Genomic DNA, 15,711 nt, shown 5'->3' with positions numbered 1-15,711 from the left:
CCTGCTTAATTTGCTGTGGAAAACACCCACAAAATGTATGATGCACCACACAGGAGCAAGATGGAACAGGAAAACTACTGAACAGAATTGTAACAGGGTAAATTAGGTTATACATGTGTTTTATCTCTGCACTTGCAGTGCTCTTCTGAACATGCAACATGCACCCATAAGGTCAGACAGAATTCCTTCATGCTTTTCATCCATAATTACTCATGTGAGCTCCCAGCAGTGAACTCAATTTAAACACTGATAAACCAAGTGTTGTTGTCATTTCTACACCCTTCCATTTCAAAAAGGGGTAAGTCAAAGCACTGACATTTTCTCTTAAAGTGAATTTGACTGATTGAGTCAACCAAGCGTTGCTTTCATGCTAAATATATGCACACACTTGTTGAATTTTTTTGCAAACTGGTAATTATGTTTGAAATTGATAGTCTAATCAGTAAGTGGTATTTTACTAAGTCTTGGCTTTGTGATTGGTATTCTAATTAGGTTAGTAATTGTTACTTGATTCATTCAATTTACAACCCAACTAATCATTTGTAAGTCATGTAAACTAAAAATTGAACTGGTCGATGACAATTTCATGGTGAAATTAATATATTTAAAACAAATAGTAGAGGAGATTCTACAAAAAGAATATGAAGGGAGGGAGCAAGCCTGTATTTGCATACATAAGGCCTTGCAAATGTGCAAAAGGTTATTTGCAACATAAAGAAATGCCTTCATTTATGAGCAGTGGAGATTGCCTATGTAACAAAAGGATGTTGCCACAGTTGCAGAGTCTTTTTGCTACACAGAAGATGGTGAATATGGTGGGTTAATTTTCCTCAAGTTTTACTGGCAGCTTTACAGGAAAACAGGAATGTAAACCATGAGGAATGTCTCTAGAGAAAGTGAATCTAATCTAGGTGTAAAAGAGTAGAAAGATAAAGCAATGAAACAATAATATAAAACCATTGAGGTTCAAATATGATTTGTGGTTATGGCTTTCTAATCTAGTACAGCTGCTATTTCATGAAATAATGAATGATAGATTACCAGATATTAAATTATTAAACAACAGAACAGCAGTACCAGTATGTGGAGAAATCAAATATAAAAAGAACTCCTAATTTATTCATGACTTGCTCAAGAAAAATTGATCTTTTAAGTATCATTGTTTCATATTCCTCATAGTTAAGACAAATATGTGTTTTTTTCTTAACAGCATCTAAATATGTGCATAGATACATAGTCGAAGAAAGCACAAATAAGGTTTTCTATACAGTATACTTTTGTTACCAGTGGAGTTCAGATGGCATGAAACTTTAATGTCAGCTCTTTACAACCTCTCAGTAAATGATTTTAAAGATAATTGAGATTATGCTTTCTTCATCTGACATCCCATAAGCCACCAGTAAGACGGAGAGAGTATATTGCAGCTGGAAGCCAAGCAGTTCATGAGAGAAAGAATTAGTGCAAATCTAAACGAATGGAAGTCTCAGCTTTGTTTACAGAAGAATGATGGAATCCCTTTGGCATATGGGAGCATATTTCTGGGTTTGCTCCCTCCTCTGACACAGGTAATTTTGCTGTGTAATTTTGTGCTTTACTGAAATGCATGCCAATAAACTAAAGCCAAAAGATTAAAATATGTTATATTATAGATTCTGAAATCTCTATCCACTTACCTAAATGTAACCTTGTAAACAAAATTCTAACAGAAGATCAAGATGATACATTTCTGTTCAACCATGCGGTACTAATACATAGTTCAGCAGAAATGTGTTTCATCAGGTAATTTTCTGCCTGCTGCATCTCTAATTTGGGTTTTACAGACAAAGCAATGAAAACGTTTGTAAGACTTGGGCTGAACACTTTCTTACTTGGGCTGAACAAATCCACTTACAGGGTTAAGAACTGAACATGCCCAACAGGGAAAGGAAGAGAAAAATATTCAGAATCTCACTTCTGAATTTCCCAACACCCTTATAGCAGGCAGGAATATATTTAGGGATCTTACTACAGGATTAATCGATTGTCCTGCCCCTGAGACTCTGTGGTACTGGAAGTTTCACAGGAATATGGAACTATTCACTCATAGATTACCCACACTTTCATTTGCCTGGGAGGATTAATTTCCACACAGTGGTCTTGATGTGCATGTACCTTAGTCTTCAGAAACAAAGGCATTTCTCGAATAGAAAATCAGAAAATAAATCAATTTAGGTTATATAAAATGCTACTGTTCTGTTAAACGAAGGGCTAGATTTCCACACAGGGACCACTGAAGGACATTAGCTTTGAATCAAAGTAGATTTTTAAATCTTAGAAGAGTTAGTGCACTTATGTTGTAAAACGATAAGTGGGTAATTTGTATAAATTACAATTACAGCCCCTGAAGGAGTCTGTTGTGCTCCAAATTTACCATGAATCTTAGAAGAGTTAGTGCACTTATGTTGTAAAACGATAAGTGGGTAATTTGTATAAATTACAATTACAATTACAGCCCTTGAAGGAGTCTGTTGTGCTCCAACTTTACCATGAAGCTATTGATTGCAGTCTAGGAATAGATGCCACTGGGTACTGTAGCTGCCTGCAACAGACTTTCAAGTTTTACTTTCTTTACACTGTTCTTTTCATTTACCTCAGCCCATTCTGTGGATCCCAATAATCCAAATTCTTCTGCATCCCAGCTAGCAAAAATAACGGTTCTCTTAGGTCTCCAACCTGCAATCACATAATTAAACTCAAAAGTTTAATTTAAAGTTAGAAGGGCTAGTGAAAGATCACCACAGGTAATTGAAATCACTTTACAAAATAGCACTTAATGATATAGCAAAAATCCTCTCTGAACTCCTTAGAGGAACGTATTATTGCAGAGGCATTTCTTCTTAATGCACTATTTTCATTCCACACAACTAAGAGCGTACTATTACACTGATGAGAGACATGAGGGAATAAATTCAGCCAACTAAGATGCAATGCTACATATGCACCTCTTCAATTACCTTGCATCTTTCATAATGAGAAATACAACTTTCTGTGCAGGTGAAAAGTTAAATCAACACAACTGCATACGGGAACATTCAACACAGTTCCTCAAAGCTGATGTTTTCCATATCCATTGTATTAAGTCTATAATAATTATGTTACCTTCCATCTTCATTTTACCAAAACTTCGTACAACCTCTTGCAGAACAGCTGCACCTGTAGTTGGATCAATACCTCCGAACACCCAAGCATCTCTATGACCTCCTAAAATAATATATCTGTCTGGAAACAAACACACAATATCAATCCTGTTTAGTCTGGAGAAGAGAAGATTGATAGGGGATCACATTAACGCATATAAATATCTCCAACGTGGGTTTCAGGATGATAGTGCCAGACTCTTTCCAGTGGTGCCCAGCGACAGGACGTGGAGCAATGGCCATAAACTAAAACACAACAAGTTTCACCTCAACATGAGGAAGAACATCTTTACATTGAAGGTGGCAGAGCCCTGGAACAGGCTGCCCAGGGGGGTCATGATGTCTCCTTCTCTGAAGACATTCAAAACCTGCCTGGACACGTTCCTGTGTGACCTGCCCTGGGTGGCCCTGCGTTGGCAGGTGGGTTGGACTGGATGATCTCTAGTGGTCCCTTCCAACCCTAATGATTCTGTGATCCTTAATTAAAAATACATTTAGGTTACCTGTATTTTCTTAAATTGCATCCCTACTTATCAAACAAAATAAGATGACTGGTACCAGTGCTACAAATTTACTTTTAAGGTAATCCGCAAACATTCACATACTCAACTGAAGTATATAAATGAAGACAAGAAATATTTTATACATACCTTTCAGTTTAAAAGTCTTCCATATATATGACCTGCTACTAGGTATCAACAAGATGTTGAGGTCCCAAATCATCACTAGTTTTCTGTACTTTGCATTGTGTTATTTTTTGCAAAGGCAAAATGTGTGACTGTTGCAAGGGGAAACCTACTGTAAAATGACAGGCAGTGTAAAAAAATTCTCTGATATCTATCATTCTAGCATTCCCATTCAAATATATCCTCATGAATGCCAATGGGAAACAGTGTGATGGGAGGACAACGATTAAGGGGTTCTCAGACTCCATATTATATGGCTATTTATAACACTTCAAGTTTCTTGCAACATGAGAATGACTTCACCTAACACAAAATAAAGAAGCAGTTAAAATCACCAAGCACCCGATACTCACCTGGCTCCACAGCTCCTCTGAGGACACCAACGACATTGTAAATTCGTGTTATTTTATTGTCTGTATGAACATGCATCCTGACTTTTCTGAAATGAAAAGCAGTATGGAGTAACCATTTCTGACTGAGAAGGCAATAAAAAGTCAACATTAATAACATGTAAGCCAGAAAGCTTCTGCTTCTGTTTTGCTTTGCGTGTTTAGCACTAATATAACCTGTCATGCTGGATCCATGCTGCACCATGCCCCAGTTTTTACTGCAGGTTAATCTACTGACAGATGCCTTAGAAACTACCCTATGAAGTGGGCCAACCTATAAACTTTCAAACATTTACAGTATTGACTGAACTGTTATTTAGAGGAATCAACTGGACAATTGTGTATTAGAGGAGTAAGCTGAAAAGCACATAAAGTGATTAAAAATACATATACATTTTTACTAAAATTATAATTGTGGATGTATATATTTTTATAAAGAATCACTTTGGTTTTCTAGCACAATTCTGTGTAATAAGATAGAACCCTGAGAGAAAGTAATTGGAAATATTAATCCAGAAATAAATTGAAATATCTATTTAGAACAGCAGATTTAAGTGAAATTTGTCAATCCTCCCTCCCTTCCTCCCAGTACAATATACTTGTGAAATTTTATAAAAAGGAAGGAAATTTAGGTATTAGGAGAGCTTAAAATAATATATTATTCAGCCCCTCTTAACCTTAGAAGAAACAAAGCATCAAAACAATGCTTGTTTTATGTCTGGCGAAACCTCAAGAGTCTTAAATTTGAAGTTATCTTTTCAGCAGCAAATCTGCATAGCTGTCAAAATCCAAACCTACTTTAGGACAGCTACTGGATCTTTGCCCAGAAAATAACTGACACCAGTGCCTTGAGCATGCATATACTTGCACCCTTCCCATGTGCAACCGACTTTCTACCTAGGCTCAAAAGGTTCATTTTGTTATGGAGATTCCCTGAGAAAGAAGCGTTTGTAGGATTAGCCCGTATTTACAAAAACTGTTACCCTATCAAGTAGGAAGATGTTAAAAAGAACATTCAAAAATATTTCACATGGGTCTGTTTTGTGGATGAGTCATATTGTTTCTTTTCTCACTGTTGCTCTTCAAGCCGTTCCAAACAGCACTTTATGTCAAATATGATTTCTTATGCTTTCTTATTTATTTATTCCTACTTTATCCATTTTCATTTGGTGTTAAAGCAGAGCAGAAAAGAATAATGAAGTCTTTATAAAATCATATATTGAGGCATACTCTAGTTTTACAGGAGGTGTAGCAGTGATAATGATACACCATATTTACACACCATTCATTGTGGTCCGCTACAAGTCCTCATAGAATATTATCTCATGTAAATTAGAAGTATTTTACATGAAAAATTGATAGGAAAGACTAAGCCAGCAACCTGCTCTAGTGGAAGATGTCCCTGTCCATGGCAGAGGGGTTGGAACTGGATAATCTTTAAGGTCCCTTCCAACCCAAGCCATTCTGTGATTCTACGAAAAGTGATCTTTAGCTTTATCTATTACAGCTTATCAGTTATAAACAAGGAAGAATGCTATGACAGACCCTGGCACCTGCTCAAATCCTCCTTCATCAAATGCAATTGTTATGTGGGTTAGTCCACTGGAGAGTGACTCCGTTAATGCTGGAGACCTAGACAGTTGCATTTCTGTGTTAGAGCTGAAAAAATTTAAACTGCAAATATTCTATTGCTAATCCAAAGGCCAGTTCCTCTCAGACAAAATAGTCAGATATATGTACTTTGGGCTCTTCTGTCTTGATATTGTTCAGGTCTCTCAATCATGGAGCCTACCAGCCTTGGGGAACAGTTGATGGACTCCCAAATCGTTGCCACACTTCACAGCTCTAATTTCACAGAAACCCTGCGAGACTTGCAGTGGACAAGGGACCATACATAGATTACTGAATTTGTCAGTCCTTCCACATTAAACTGGTACAAGCTGTCTGTCCTACTGTCCCTTGGCTGTCAGAAACAGAGAAGAAAAACCCAACTTGAAGCAAGAAGGATGTTTAGGGTTAATGCAACAGCATTGAAAAAAAAGTTTACTCACTGCTATATAGCCATTTTGAAAAGGACCAGTGAAACAATGTCTGTACCTTTAAAGTAAGGATTAAAATTGGAATGACTGGGCTGGACCTATACCCTCTGAATTTCTTTATCCATTGACACTGGGGATACTGAGCAAAACCATAGTTTTGATAATTTATTTTCAAATTCTAATAATTATCACCAAGTCTTTCCCACTCAGAAGGATGGAAATCTTTCCAGGATATCTTTCTGGAGATATTCCAGTCTCACTCTTTTTCTCATTAAGATTTCTTTTGCAATACTTTATAAATAGGCAAGTGTTAAACCAGACCTTGTAGAAGAGTTGCCTGCAAATCCTGGCCCTATATTATAAGACACATTGAGACTTCCCTTCCAGCTGCTGTCTGGAGCTGCAGGTCCTCCCATTGCACTGTTAAGTGAAAACCAAGAGAAATATAGTTGACCAGGAGGCTAAAACTTTAAATGTCCTTAATGATTACTGTACCTAAACCAAGGTATGTTTACAAAATTCTCAAAAACATTATGCCAGAAACAGATTGCTTTGAACTTCCCACATTTTCTGAAGCACACATTACTACAAAACAGCAAGAAATACAGTAACAGCATAGATTTTACTGTCTTAGTATAAAGAGAAATAAAAATTGCTTGCATTTGTGAACACTGACTTCTTCTGGTGAAGAAAATTGATGTATACTCACCGTAATAATACTTCTGCATCGTGATATCCAATGGGATGAACTGGGATTTTGGGGATCCCTACACCTTCACTGACTTCATACCTGAAAGTGTACTCTGAGTAACCAGAAGAAAATGTTAAGTTTACAGTGTTCTTAGCAACTTTCACCATACTAGAAGTACTTTTGAACAGTGGAACCACACGGTAGCCACAAGCATACATCAATTTTGGTTTTTTAATTCCTACATAATTTCTTAGGTATTGCTTCTAGGAACCAACACGTAACGATGAAACCACAAAACCAATAGGGCATCTGCACAACAGAACTCCCACATTTGATGCAAGGTTAGATTTGCTGTCCATCTGTATTATAACGTATTATTAGAGGAGGGCCATGAGGATGATCACGGGCTGGAGCACCTCCCATACAAAGACAAGCTGAGGCAGTTGGGGCTGTTCAGCCTGGAGAAAAGAAGCTGTGTGGAGACCTCAGAGCAGCTTCCAGTGTCCACAAGGACAAAACAAGCACACAGTGCCAAGTTTTGAAAGATTCCAGGCTATTGTTATTTTTACCATAGAAATTTTACTCCCTGTAAGGAAGAATTCAAACTGTTTTCCTGCTTGGAATTTAGGATCAGCAAGGAAACATACCTCCAAGCAAAGCTATTACTCTTCTTTGATGGTAGACTATAATATAGTTTAAACTAGTCCTCTTGAGAAACACAAATATTTAAAAATGGCTATAAATTCTCAGCCATTTTCTGCTACATCAGTCTGTAAACCCACATGTCCTGCTTTTCTAAAAGTTAGAAGGCTTGGATCATACAAAGAGATTTCTTTAAAACTTACTTCCCCTGCAAAAGCAACCAGTTGAAATAACATATAGTTATGAAAATCAATGTATTTCTTGTGCCACAGTAACTGTCAGCACCACTTTCTAAAGTGGTGGCCCAGGGTACAGATCTTCTACTCACCTTTTGCAGGATAACCTGGTGTTAAAGGGTCCCCAGCTCCATTCAAGTTTAACACATTCCCACGCTGGGCTCCTGCACCTGGAAGGTTCCAGCCATCTGGATAAGCATCGACTCCTGGGGCACAGTAGTCAGCAGGGTCTGAATAAAGTATGATCCCTTGGGCTCCTGCTAATATGGCATTTTTAACCTGTGAAATTATTTGCTTTTAATGCAGTAATAAATCTGAATGTGCCAATTTATTCCAGGGGGATGTAGCTTTACAAGTTGTATACATGGAAGAGTGAAAATGAGCACAGACTCAGCAGAAGAGCAAAGCACAGTGAAGCACAGTAGTTAATTATTTGTGTCACATCTTTAGTCACAGCTCCAGGCTATGAAATTAAGCACAGGATGCAAACTGAGGCAAAAACTTGACCACTATCCCCACTGTCCCACTGTCAGCAATCATGTCAGAGTTGTTGTCTAAAGATGGAAGAATTAGTTATTTAATATCCGTGCATCTGACTCCTTTTCAAACACTTGCTTCTTCAAAATACTGCAGTTCTATAGATGAAAAGTATTCAAAGCCTTGACTCTGTACACTACTAAGTTCCCTTAACTAATCTCTTGCAAGAACTGCCTAAGGAGTTTGCAGTCATCTCAGTCTCAGAAGAGTAATACATTCAGTTGCTTTTATTGTTTGGGAAGTTCTTCTTAGAATGCAGTCATGATGGACACATTGCAGGCTTCCTCCTGCTTCTATGTTCCAGCTTAAAGCCCTCATTAACTCCCGCTGGCTCTACCACGAGCAGTGTCTGACCCAGAGAGGGAAAAATAAAGCACAACCCTTACTTTGTTCCCTCTGAAGATCTTCCCATATCTGGCAATGACAATCTTTCCTGTACAGTTAATTCCCATTTCACGCTCCAGCTTAAAAAAATCTTCAGTACGACCATAATTCACATACACCAGATCTGCCTGCACAGAGAAGAGAAGTGGTTTCATGGCAACTGGTCAGTAAAAAAACCCTCAAAATATCTGTTTTCAAGAACACACACTTTTATTCTCTATGTGTGATATAGTGTTTTGGCTTTTTTTGCATTTCTACAAATGAGATTCAATGCCCATAAAAAACAATAGCAAAAGATATCCATGATCTGTAGGAAACCTTGGCTCAGACTCCTCACTCTTCTGTATTATCCTGCACTTTACAACAGCTCTATATATTGAGGTTGGAAACTAAACCAATGTACTTTGTCAAACTGACAAACTTCCGTGGCCATGAAGAAATAGTGGTATTCTTTGCAGACACAAGCACTATTACATGATTTCATTCATTTATGCAATGTTGTCCCTGACATGTTCCTCCATAATGAATTGTCTGATTAAGTGAGGGACTTTTGTAGCCTTTGGAGACATTCATTTAATCCAAAATATCTTCCAAATGGATTTATATACTGCTATTTCTACATATGACTTATGCAAGTCCTCTCCGTATCATTGAGTAATGTGGAGTAATCTGAGATGTATCCAACATTTTCTATAAAGATAAAAGCTTTTCATTTCTGTGATTCAGAGTTCTAGCAATTTGAGAAAACTTTTTTTGTAATAGGATACTTCTAACCTTAGCATAATATGTGGCCTACCTGTCCTTAAGTCTTCTCTTACACTAATGGTTAATTAAAGCTACTACAACAAACATCTTGAGAAGCTGGAGCAATCTATCCCAGCAAGTGTTTCACAAAATACTACTTCAGCTGATAATATTCTTACTTAGCTTTTTTTCTTACCTCTGGCACTCCTTGTGCTGAAAAGGCATTATATGGTGGTAGTATATCAGTAACGTTTTCATACCCGTGTGGAGGTGGTTCAAACAACGATGTATTGAAAATCTGCCAATAAAGAACAGAAGTCTTTGGTCAAACACTCTACCTCCAGGCACAAGTTTGTACACTAAGCTTGGTTATTGCAAATGACATGCTAGTTTCCATAAATTGTTCACAAAAAATACAATTCCAACTAGAACACGTTAAGTTCAAACAACAAAAACAGCTAAGGATGTATAGCTGAATTTTTACAACAGAATGCAGATATGAACACAGGGGGATAGATCACTTGTCAGCAAATGCTCATCAGTCACTGCCTGAACCTAACTGAGGAGGCAGCTGAAAATTGCCAAGAGGTGGTGACAATACAGTGACACTTATTTCATCCATGCGTTCACAGTTATTTTTTGTGATTACTCTCATCTGTGTTATTCTTCACCTCTTTGCTAGTCATGCTTCAGTCAAATGTGCTCCCTTTTATCACTATTTATTGTAACACTCCTTGCTGCCTCAAGGTTCATGCCCATTCTTTGTCATTTTGAGAGATTATAGCTGAGACACCGTTATTCTGGAAGAACTTCTCTATTCTTTCACCTCTAAGTTCACATCAAACCCAAGCATATATTCCTTAGTTGAAGCCAGGGCTCTTCATCCCTGCCTACGTACTATGATGCTTCTCTAGCAGTCCCATCTCCTCTCCTTGCTCAGGATCCTTGTCAGGTTTTACATCTACTTTATTCCCCTGGGTGTACGAAATGGAGAAGGTGACTATAGACTGACTGTTCGTTATTGCTTCCAGCATGTACTTAGGAGACACCATAGGAAGACAGAAGGATCAGGTTCAGAGCAAATGGAACAAGGCAGTACTTCGTACAATGGATAGTATCTTCATAATATTGTAATAAAATACATCTTTTGTAATAAAAAAAAGTAATATAAAAATATAAATGAAAAAATACTAAAAAAATGTATTTTGTCTAGAAAATGTAATATTCCTTACCTCAGCATGCAGTGGGAGCAAAAATTGTTCAAGTAGGGTTTGGATAGGTACTTAGAAGAGAGGTCTACAAGGGACACTAACTAGCTAAATACGTGGAAAAGAGGTCTAATGAGGATTTGTAAAGAGACTAATTGCATCAGGCTCATAGAACCCTTGAGCTGAAAACAGCCAGATGCTGGAAGAATTGCATGCCTTAAATACATTTCCTTGTTCTTAAACTTCCCTGTGCATCCACTTAAGGCTGTATATAGAAACAGGATGTTGGCCTAGATATATCCTCAAGCTGAACCGGTGTGGCCATTCTTACATGTTATGGTTTATTGGTGTCAATTGAAGCCTCACCACACATCCATTCTCTAATGTATGAAGCACTGGGACCTCAGCCACTCTGTTGTCCTGCTGCACAACCTGGAAAACCGTTTCTAAATAGGAGTTCCCCTCGCACCGGAGTTTTTATCATATTATAAAGCAAATGCTGGGATGAGTGCATGGGAAAAGAGAGGACACTGCTTCTTTAAAGAAGTCTTACATAAATGTAATCATCAAAAAGATCACCTCATTCCCTTGATCGTCAATTACTGAAATGTAGTTTGGCTGCTTTTCATTTGGGTACGAAAGAAGCACATCATAATGAACGAGTTCTGCTGAATCCAGGCCAAATTCCTTCCACTGGCCTTGAATTTGTTTGGCAAGAAGAAGATTCTGTTCAGTTCCTGCGAGGTGAGGCAACTTGGTAAAGGAGCTAGAACAAAACAGAAAATTGCTAGTAAGCAGCAAATGCAGAGAGGCACAATAGTGAACTGGCATCAGCGTGCATAAAGCCTGTCTTCAAGCCACATGAATGGAGAGTAAGGTCTCCTAGTTGAAGTCGGAGCTGTATGTATAACATGCAGTAACAAGTTTAAATTGAAAATCATTATGTCAAATTATCTTCACAGATTTGTTCTTTTTTCTTCCCAATGAAAAGCCTAAATAATAAAAGCCTTCTTAACAACATTTACATCCAGATCAGATATAACACATAATGGTGATAAATAGTCAGAAACAATACTCAGCCCCTCTAGGCTGCCCTGCAGAAATCTGTCTGCATTTTGTTTCGCCCACTGAACATGAGTTGTGATGAATGCAGATCAGTCAGCCAGGTACTAGACATCAGCTTTGAATTTCCAGAAGGCTACTTGTTAATGGCTGCCCCAGGGATGTCAGTTACCATCAATTACCATCAATTAGTGGTACAGAATACCATGATTAGTACCACCTCAACCTGTCTATTTTCAACCTACGGAATAGCTTGTTCTTCAATATGCAATTCCTCAGCTTCCAAACGAGATTGTTGAAGGACACAATGTCCAAAGCCCTATTACAGTTAAGGATGTTAGAGTTAAGGATGTTACTGTCATATCTCCGCTCATCCATGTGGCCACACATTTCCTTAAAGGTGATCATGCTGATCACATAAACAAATAGTAAATAAGTGCTGACTGTTCCTAACTGTCCTTCATGTGTTGGAAACAGATTCCAGATGGTCGTTTGGTCACTCTTGCAGGGACTAAGAAGCTGACCAGCCCACAGTCCCCCTCGGTTGTCTTTCTTGCCTTGCTTAAGGAGGGGCAGAATGTGAGCCTTTCTCAGTAACAGGGACTTCTTTAATTACTAGAACCTCTCACAAACAGCAGCCTTGGACCAGACACCTAGGTCCTTTCACCCAGTCCCCTGGATCTGAGTGCATCAATATTCTTTCAGCAGACCACAACCTTCTGCTCTGCTGTTGTCTTTCCCTCTCTTTAACCATTGCAGGTATATATCTAGTTCTGGAAGCAACCTTGCCAGAGCTCGTTGCTTGTCTCCTTCTTGCACTTCAATTCACTAGAGTATATAAGTACCTTTTAATTCCTGAAATACTCTAGTTTAAATATTCCATATGCCATCAGGAAAAACACACTGAACAACACATGGTGCCTTTTGTTCCAAACAGTTCATCCTTTCCTGAGTTATGATTCAATGCTAAGGTCAAAGTGTCTACATTTTCTGAGACTCATAATTTGTTTTCCTCACTTGATAAAAGCAGATTTAGTAGCCTGAAAAACTAAGAATATGGATCAAAATTCTCATTGTGTCAATATAATTTTCCTATAGTTCCTGCTTTTTATTTGAATTTAGGATAAAAACCCCAGAGTATGAAGCATTTGGCCTAGCATCAAAGCAAGCAGAAAAAACAGATAGCATTAATACCCTATGGTCAAGAAACTTTAGCATAATTGCAGAGCTATTTCATGCCGTCATCAATCTCTATGTTGCCTAGAGTGTCACTCAAACATAATTTTAAGGAATTCTCCAAGCTACTGAGAACAACAAATACAAAATAAGATAAGGCCTGTAGACTTGAAAAGTTAATTGCTAAAAAGTTAATCATTAGAAATGAAATCTTCTGGGTTTAGAATAAACATACAGCAATCAAATTAGTCAGTAATTCTTTGATGTTTATGATGCAGCTGCTGACTTACATGCTAAATACCAACTTGTTACTAACCAGAGGTTATATTTGTTTACTTTTTATGTGAATATATTTTTCCCTCTGTAGAAGACAGGGTATATTGGGACCTCAAGCAACCAAATAACAGCACATCATCCAATATGGATACACTAAAGGAATTATCAGTTGTAAGTACACAAACAACTCAGCACCATGCAAACTTTGCAGCAATTTTTGTGCTACATTTTTAGTGTAGTCATTTTCTACTTAGACTAGCTGCTCAAACTGAAGGTTTAGGGTGACACTGGACAGATTATCAATCAAAAGTATTAATAGAAATCAGTGTGTACCCCAAATACAGTAAGATCATCTCAGTCTGGTAGGAAGCAGTTATTTAATGCTAATGCTTCAGACACTTGTGAGGAAAAAACAGACACATGTATGCATTAAATCAAGACTATGGAAAATCAGTAAAAACAAAGGATAAGCACTGGCAGTCGTGCAGTTCAAGGGGAACACAGTGAACAGTGCAACCACTCCGAAAAGGTAACTTCAAAAATGGGGGTGAAGCAAAAGGGTTGTGAGTCTCTCTCTCTCTTCTCCTTCCCACAGACATTCTGTGCAAACCACATACTTCCAAATCACCTGAACAGCTCTATTTTCAGAGGCTCTTCCTTGGAGCCAACGTTATCACTTTCTGGCTTCCATGACTGCTGAAATTATTCAAAGATGCACAGGGCTTACCAAAGGAATTGCTTGATGTTTTCTGCTTTCATTTCAGCCACAAGCTTCTTTCTCACATTGTGATGGACATCTGAGTTGGGGCTTTTTTCAGTCGGTTTTGTGAGCCATCCTGAAACACATTTGAAAAGCTTCCTTCTTAGCAAGATCCCCCAGTCCTCATGTATTTGAGTCCATGTGCCACCCGAAGTACTGAACAGTCTCAGTAAAGCCACGAGGATGCACAGGGCTTAGAGCACCCTCTGCCAGTGTTTGATGGCTTGAACAGAGAAGTGAAGCAGAAAAGTAAAATATACACCATTGACAGAACTGCAAAAACAGTGACATAATTAAAAGAACACACCATACACCTCTGGTAAATTCAATCCCCTTTTTAAGGCAGATTCATCTCTCACTACTTTAAAGCCATAGTTTAAATTCTCAATTAACTGTTTCCAGTGTAAGAATTGAACTCCTGATACTCATAATGAAATTCTTATCTTTAAATTTGTAGATATGTTTAAAAATATGCGTGTAAGCATACTTAAAGCAAAGGCCTAGGACCCAATAGCCACCCTGCCAGCATTGTAACAGTTACAGATCTGGGGGAGGGTGGGGCTTATCTATTTAATAATTAGAGGAATAAAGTTAACTGTGACCCAAGTCAGTTGTTAAAGATTTTCCAGAAGCCATAAATCTTAAAGAATAAAGTAGAACAACTTATTAATTTGTCCTTTTAAAAAAACCCCAGCAAATCCTTTTATTATTATAGCTAGAAAATCCCAAACTGGAAAAGTCATCATAATAAAGCCAAGTATGTATACCATCACATGCAATATATATATGACCTGTTAGACTTAAATGAAATTGTAGTAACACTCTGAACATAGCAGTGATACTGGATCAGACCAAACGTCCATCTTGCCCAGTATCCTGTTTTGGAGCATAGCTGGAAGATGATGTTCTGTGATTCTATGAAATATATAAGAATAGCACAAGCACCAGAAATTTGCAGCTCAGGGACCTCCTAAGTCAAACTAATGGTTTTTTATACTTAATAGACCTCATGGATTTTTATTTCATGCTTTAGCCTTAAGTGTGTGCTACAACACAAGTTTAAAAAGGACAGATGCAGACATAAAATCAGATGCTGCAAGTGACTGCAGAAAAGAGTCTAATGTTCTAGTAAAGTTCATTGTACACGATGAAAGATTCGGCAACTCCGCCCCTGGCTGTCAGTCAAAACTCCTCCTCCTCTATTGCTAAAATAGCATCTGAATAAGAGCATTTAAATAGATCTTCAGTAAAAAACAGGAAATACAAATTTAAAAAGAAAACCCTGAAGTTTTGCAGTCACACAAGTTCCGAACTCTTATATCAATCTCTCCTCTTTGAACGTCTGGCTGCCCGTTGCGGGAAGCTGTCAGTTCACCAGGGTTCGAATTGGGCTGGAGCATGCAGCCAGTATATTCCTCACTCCTAACGACCAAACTGCTTGAGAGAATAACCTCTTAGAAAACAGTGTGATGAGTATTTTACAACATCCCTAACAAGCAGTAAAAGCTCTCCGATGGGGAGTTAATCACATTGCACGTAAATATGCTAGAGGGCAATGGCTGTGGGCTGAGCCCTTGTGTGGCTGTACTCACCTGCAAGAAAGCCCAGCAAGAAACAGCCCAGCAGCCCGGGGCAGCCGAGCCTTGTACATAGGGTAGCTTTGCTTCTGGGCATATGGGCTCCGGTGGCCGGCTGCTTCGCAGAC

General features: G+C 38.2%; 1 protein-coding gene across 1 annotated transcript in view; it reads right to left on the bottom strand.

Moving 5' to 3' along the window:
- Positions 1–15,680, bottom strand: part of LOC104408899 (N-acetylated-alpha-linked acidic dipeptidase 2-like) — a 29,420-nt gene extending 13,740 nt beyond the window's left edge. Inside the window, exons 1-11 of the mRNA XM_010018639.1 lie at positions 15,599–15,680; positions 13,974–14,082; positions 11,312–11,498; positions 9,721–9,822; positions 8,783–8,908; positions 7,952–8,138; positions 7,000–7,093; positions 6,612–6,710; positions 4,216–4,301; positions 3,139–3,258; positions 2,630–2,712 (exon numbers count right to left, since the gene is read on the bottom strand). Of these exons, the coding sequence (XP_010016941.1) occupies positions 2,630–2,712; positions 3,139–3,258; positions 4,216–4,301; positions 6,612–6,710; positions 7,000–7,093; positions 7,952–8,138; positions 8,783–8,908; positions 9,721–9,822; positions 11,312–11,498; positions 13,974–14,082; positions 15,599–15,680 (1,275 nt within the window). The remainder of the gene's footprint in view (positions 1–2,629; positions 2,713–3,138; positions 3,259–4,215; positions 4,302–6,611; positions 6,711–6,999; positions 7,094–7,951; positions 8,139–8,782; positions 8,909–9,720; positions 9,823–11,311; positions 11,499–13,973; positions 14,083–15,598) is intronic.
- Positions 15,681–15,711: the final 31 nt, after the last annotated feature.

The sequence above is a fragment of the Nestor notabilis genome, unplaced genomic scaffold (assembly GCF_000696875.1).
Source record: "Nestor notabilis isolate BGI_N333 unplaced genomic scaffold, ASM69687v1 scaffold1750, whole genome shotgun sequence".
Classification (NCBI taxonomy): domain Eukaryota; kingdom Metazoa; phylum Chordata; class Aves; order Psittaciformes; family Psittacidae; genus Nestor; species Nestor notabilis.
The sequence above is the reverse complement of the archived record's forward strand: the minus strand, read 5'-3'. Positions and strand labels throughout refer to the sequence as shown.